At 49.2% G+C, this 5903-nt stretch overlaps 1 protein-coding gene across 1 annotated transcript; it reads left to right on the top strand.

Moving 5' to 3' along the window:
• Positions 1–1234: 1234 nt before the first annotated feature.
• FFAR2 (free fatty acid receptor 2) lies at positions 1235–4270 on the top strand. Its single transcript, XM_059044469.2, has 2 exons — positions 1235–1880; positions 2407–4270. The coding sequence occupies exon 2, from the start codon at positions 2414–2416 to the stop codon at positions 3401–3403; it is 990 nt and encodes a 329-aa protein (XP_058900452.1). The 5' UTR covers positions 1235–1880; positions 2407–2413; the 3' UTR covers positions 3404–4270.
• The last annotated feature ends 1633 nt before the right edge of the window (positions 4271–5903 follow it).

Genomic DNA, 5903 nt, shown 5'->3' with positions numbered 1-5903 from the left:
ATTTATAGAAAATCATAAAAGCAAAACAACACAAATAAATCTGGTAGCAAGCCACAGAGAATGGTCTGTTCCTTAGTTCCCTGGTTAATCTGAGAAGTGCATGGGTATGCTAGGGGAAGGAAATAAATGAAAAGATAGAACTCCTCTGTTGTAGAGGAGTGGAGAGCTGAAGGGAAAGAAAAGCTAAATATTAAGATACCTGGACCCTGGGGCTCTAGGCCACAAAACTAATGGCTGAATGAATGAATAAATGAATGAGAAAACAATAAGGAGTAAGTGTAAGTCCTAGGGAAGGAATGGAGATTCTCTGAGCAGGGATCAGGCCGCAGATGGCAAACCAGAGACCTATTCCCTAGGTCAAGGGAAAACATATTCTGATTATCTTTGTTTCCTCAGGTGTGTGTTTCAAAAGTCAGAGAGGGAGAAATAGTGAGAAAAGAACAAGGGTGGCTAGGAGGTTGGGCCCAGCTCTCCTGAATCCCTGCCGCTTTCCCGGGTTAGATGGCATTCCTGTGCCCTCAGCCTCTTCGTAGGGAGTGGCTCACTCTCTACGAAGCTGCCCAGCAGGCTCCGGTGGAGGGACCACTTCTACTGATGCTCACCCATTACGTGTGAAGCACTGGCTTGTATGCTCTATATACACTATCTCAGGGACTCCGCACAGAAGTCTTGGGATGTAGGTATTCCCAGACTCACTTGACCGAGAAAGAAACTAAAGTTCAGCAAATTGATCTGCCTCAAGGTCACAAGGGAGGGATTTGTATTTGAGCCCACGGCTGCATGACTCTGAATCCCACGCTATTTCCACCCCAACAAGACATAGGCTAGGAGAAAGCAATCTGTTTCAGCTGGGAGGGCAAAAGACATCTGTTGGGGGCAGAGGGCAGGAAACTATACAATAAGAGGAAAACTGAAGAATAAAAGGAAGCATAAAGCCTCTTTTCTGAGATTGAGTCGAATTACAGAAGAAATCACATAGAAAAGAGAAGACGAGATAATCTGACTTGGGAAATGGGGAAAAAAATGCTTGGGATTGAAAAAAAAATTCAGAAACTAAGGACAGAAAATCTGAGTTTGGAAATCAGAGTGGGGATCTCTTGGGGGGAGGGGGGAACAAAGATGCTGGCACCCTCTCCTTTGGGTTCGAGAGGAGACAGCGCTCAATTACTGACCTTCTCCTCTCTGGTCACATGACTAGGGCTGGTATAAAAGCTTTCTACCAGCCAGGTTCCTTACAATTTTTTCCTGTGTGAAATGGGCGGTAGCAGTGGCTAAAGCTCTGTTCCTCTTTTCCAGAAGCTTTCAGACTTTCCTTCAGGGCCAATCCCAAGAAGCCCTCTATCCGGAACAAAGACAAGGCAAGGCAACTGGCTTAGTACTTGCGCTCTAGGAAGCGACGCCGGGATCATAACTGGAGGGAAACGGGTTGGGGCTGGGGGACAGGGGTGGGGCTGGTGCTGGAGGAAGTCTGTCGGAAACTGAAGGCAAGGGGCACATCCAGAAACGGGAGCCGGTGGGGGGCAAGGAATCGCGGACCAGGCCCTAAGACCGGAGAGAGGATGGAGGGCCCAGACTGTGTGCGGATAGTGAGCGATACAAACCGAACAGAAACTGTTACCTCATTAAGAAGAGTTCCTCTGTTTATTGTCAAAACACCCAGCTCGTGAGCCAGTTACTGCCCGTGTGCTTTTCTGAAGATTCTCGGAAGTCTTTGGAGAGGCGAGCCCCAGAGGACAGGGCTGGCTCACCCTTCCTCCCTGAGCCCCCCCCCCAACCCCTACACTTCTCCAGCTTCCCCTTTTCAGTATACTCCCAGAATTGGACAGGGGAGGGAAAGGTGGAGGAGAATTTGTGTTCTGCAAAAAGGAGAAGGAAAACAGGTAGGCAGATGGATTGGGGGCTGGGCACCTGCTTCCTGGGCGTGTGGCAGGGTCCTGAGGAGGAACCAGCACTGGGTCGCGGGGCCTGGGTTTTCACGGCCCGAGTTCTCCTGAGAGACACCATCCAGCTCCCTCCTTGCTGCAGTGAGCTTTGCCTTTTCTCTCTGCAGGTCTCTCTGGCTGAGGAAAGGACTTAAGGAAAGTTGGAAACTGATTAACAGTAACTTCCTGTATCTGTGACAAGAGAAGGAGAAAGGCTGGGAAAACCGGAGGGGGAAGTCCCTTGGGAAGCCAAGGGTTGGCCTCCCCCCAGGGACACACGATGGCAAACATAATAACTACTGCTTAATATCTCGCCCCAGGCAAAGTCAACAATTGCTCTGAGCAGCGCTGGCAGGTCCAGCGTGAGCCAAGCAGCGGAGGCGGAGGGAGCAGAAAGCCTGGGAAGGGGAGAGTGCCTGGGAGGGTGTCCCCAGGCGGAACCCGACCCCCCCTCCTGACCCTGCCCTTTTTCCTCCTCTTCCAGAGCAGTCATGCCCAGCTTGGAAAACTCCTTGATCCTCACAGCCTACATCATCATCTTCCTCACTGGTCTCCCCACCAACATCCTGGCGCTGCGGGCCTTTGCGGGGCGCGTCCGCCAACCCCGCCCCGCCCCTATCCACATCCTCCTGCTCAGCCTGACGCTGGCGGACCTCTTGCTGCTCTTGCTGCTGCCCTTCAAGATGGTGGAGGCCGCGTATGACTCCCGCTGGTACCTGCCGGAGCTAGTCTGTGCCCTCGTGGCTTTTGGCTTCTACAGCAGCATCTACTGCAGCACGTGGCTCCTGGCAGGCATCAGCGTCGAGCGCTACCTGGGAGTGGCTTTCCCCGTGCAGTACAAGCTCTCCCGCCGGCCCATGTACGGAGTGATTGCTGCTCTGATCGCCTGGATCTTGTCCTTTGGTCATTGCACCGTGGTGATCGTCATTCAGTACTTGAACTCAACCCAGGAGACCCCAAATGCAAGTAGCATAACCTGCTATGAGAACTTCACCCCAGAGCAGCTGAAGGTGGTGCTTCCCGTGCGGCTAGAGCTGTGCCTCGTCCTCTTCTTCATCCCCATGGTGGTCACCATCTTCTGCTACTGGCGTTTTGTGTGGATCATGCTCACCCAGCCCCACGTGAGGGCCCACAGGCGGCGCCGGGCTGTGGGGCTGGCTGTGGTGACCCTCCTTAATTTCCTGGTGTGCTTTGGGCCATATAACATATCCCACTTGGTGGGATTCCACATGAAGGCAAGCCCCAAGTGGCGGGCAGAAGCCGTGGTATTCAGTTCCCTCAATGCCAGTCTGGACCCCTTGCTTTTCTATTTCTCTTCTTCAGTCGTGCGCAGGGCCTTTGGAAAAGGGTTGCAGGCACTGCGGCATCAGGGCTCCTCCCTGCTGGGATGCAGAGGCAAAGAGACAGCAGAAGTGGCGAGTGTGGACAGGGGTGTGAGTCAAACAGACGGAGTGGCGAGTTCTGACTTCACCACGGACTAAGGATGTCCCTGGACCTTCAGAGGCTTTTGTATGAATTGAGAAGGCTGGGAGAGGGAGAACATGGGTTCCTGGCCCGGATTCAGGAATCCTCAGACCCAAACCACGACCGGGACTGTAAATAATCTCTCTCACCAGCTCTGTGTCCTTTCCTGACTGAATTTTCCTTCCCAAAGGAGCACAGCTCCAGGACGAAAGAAGAGATGGTCGAGCACAGGAGCGCTATCAGACCAAAGTTTCTGAAGCAACGTAGAGAATACAAATTCCAATTGTCCGTGTGAGGTACTTGGTAGCTGAAGCAGAGAGCCCTAAAACAACCTTGCTACCAGCTTTGAAACAACACCTACACACTGGTCTAGCTGTTGGTGCTAGAATGAAGCCACTGGGAAAGAGATGGGAGAGAAATTCTAAATGAGGTCAAAGAAGATGCAGGAAGGTTCTGAACCAAGGGGATTAGGAGGGAGGACTGGGGCTTAGAGCTATAATGACCTAGGTGTGGGCAATATCCATCTGACTTGCTGCTCTTTAAGTATGATGCAATTGTCTTCATGTGTGTACCTGTCTCCCCCAATAAACTGGGAGCCACCTGAGGTCTGGGTCTTGTCTTCTCCCTCCACGGCTCCCCCCACAGGTCAGAAACCAGCTTGGCAACCGTCAGTTAGAGCTCAAGACTGATGAGCACAGGAAAAAACCTGGTCTGGCCGATTGAAAATAAAGATTAGGGACTTCCCTGGCAGTCCAGTGGTTAAGACTCCGTGCTTCCACTGCAGGGGGCATGGGTTCCATCCCTGGCTGGGGAACTAAGATCTTGCATGCCATGTGGCATGACCAAAAAAAAAAGAGTGAAAATAAAGGTTATAAAACTCTGAAGAGAGTGTCCACAATTTTTGTCACATTTCTGCAAGCACAAGGAGAGCAAAACTAGGATGGAGGGCTAGGCTCCGCAGCGAAGGGGGAGGGTGGTGCATCTGAAACCACAGAAATATGTTAAAGGTGCAATAAGAGTGGAGGGATGGATTCCTGTTTAGACTGATGAATACAGATTGGACTCAGAAAGAGGATTGAGGCAAGTCCCAGCTCAAAGTTATCAGTGTATCACAGAGGCTTAAAACATGTTATCCTCCAGCTTAGAAACCTGCTGAGTTTTCCTTTCATCAGCAATTTTCCTCTCAGGAACTCGTATCTATCTCATCATCCCATTGCCTGCTCTGTATCCTCTCTCCCTTCCCAATTCTACCTGCCTAACATTTCTCTGCAAGAAGAACCCCTAGACTGTGCTCTCCAGCACCTAATGGTCTGCAACAGAGGCTATACGTCAGAATAACACGTAGAGGTATAAAAATAATACAAATAGCCACCTCAGATCTACTGACTTGGACTCTCTGGGGCTGGGGCTGCAGCAGGTGAGATTTAAAAAGCTTCCCAGGTGATTATGAAGGGCAGCTCAGGTCAGGAACCACTGGCCTAGCTCAGGGCCCCAAGAAATTATCCTTCAGAGACCTTTTCCTGCTTATAAGTCCCCCTCACCTCAACCCCATACTGACTCAGCTTCAGATTGTTTGCTTTCTCCCCTCTTATGAAACCCTACTCAACATTCACTTTCTTCAGAAAGACTCTCCTTATTACTCCCACTGAACTGGGAGCTCATTTTCTGGTTTTCTTCCTCAAGACAACACCAGACTGGTGTCCTAAGAGCTCTGGCTTCAGTGTTGATTCTGCTTACCAGTGGAATGACCTTGAGCAAGTCCCAACCTCCAAGCCACCGTTTCCAAAGCATAATAATGAGGATACCATATGCCTCTCAGGGTTATTCTGAGGAGTCAAATGAGACTGCGTAGATAAAACTGCTGAGAAACTATACAGTGTTATTTAGCTCTAAGATACCAACCCGTGTGAAACAAAGATGTTCTTCCACTTAAAAGAGACATAGCAAGTAGAACATTTTAAATGATGGAAATAATGTATAGTCAACTATATAGGAGGGTTTGACAGTAACGTGTAAGAAAAAAATCTGGGATTTTCAGCTGACTGTAGGCTTACTAGGCATATGTGATATATTACACCTTCCAAAAAAAAAAAAAAAAAAAGAGCTGATTTGATTTGGGGTGGCATTAAAAGAAACTGAGTCTAAAAAAGTTGATGACAGCCACTCCACTGAGATCTAATCAGTAACATATTGAGTACTCAGCAGCACATTTTAAAAAAAGAAACTAACCCAAGGAATCAAGCCCAGAAAAATGAACCAAAATGCTTTGGAGATTTGAAACATAATAATAATAATAATAATACACATTAAATGCCAGGCACTGTTCTACAGAAGGAGCCTGAGACAATTAAGGGAACTTTCCAAGGTCAGTAGTGAGAAGAAATTTGAATCCAGGTCTACCAGACTCCGAAGTGTCTGCTTTTTTTACCAACATATGAGAAACAAGTAAGAGAACGCTGAATATGTGGCTGGAACAAGATTAGGTTCATTTTATAGAAGATGTATTCTCTGTAGCCC

The sequence above is a fragment of the Kogia breviceps genome, chromosome 18, assembly GCF_026419965.1.
Source record: "Kogia breviceps isolate mKogBre1 chromosome 18, mKogBre1 haplotype 1, whole genome shotgun sequence".
NCBI lineage: Eukaryota > Metazoa > Chordata > Mammalia > Artiodactyla > Physeteridae > Kogia > Kogia breviceps.
Note: the sequence above shows the minus strand (reverse complement) of the source record. Positions and strands in the feature narration are given on the sequence as shown.

Bases quoted from the DNA above. Each gene is read 5' to 3' on its own strand.
- FFAR2 (XM_059044469.2), top strand. From the start codon at position 2,414: ATGCCCAGCTTGGAAAACTCCTTGATCCTCACAGCCTACATCATCATC.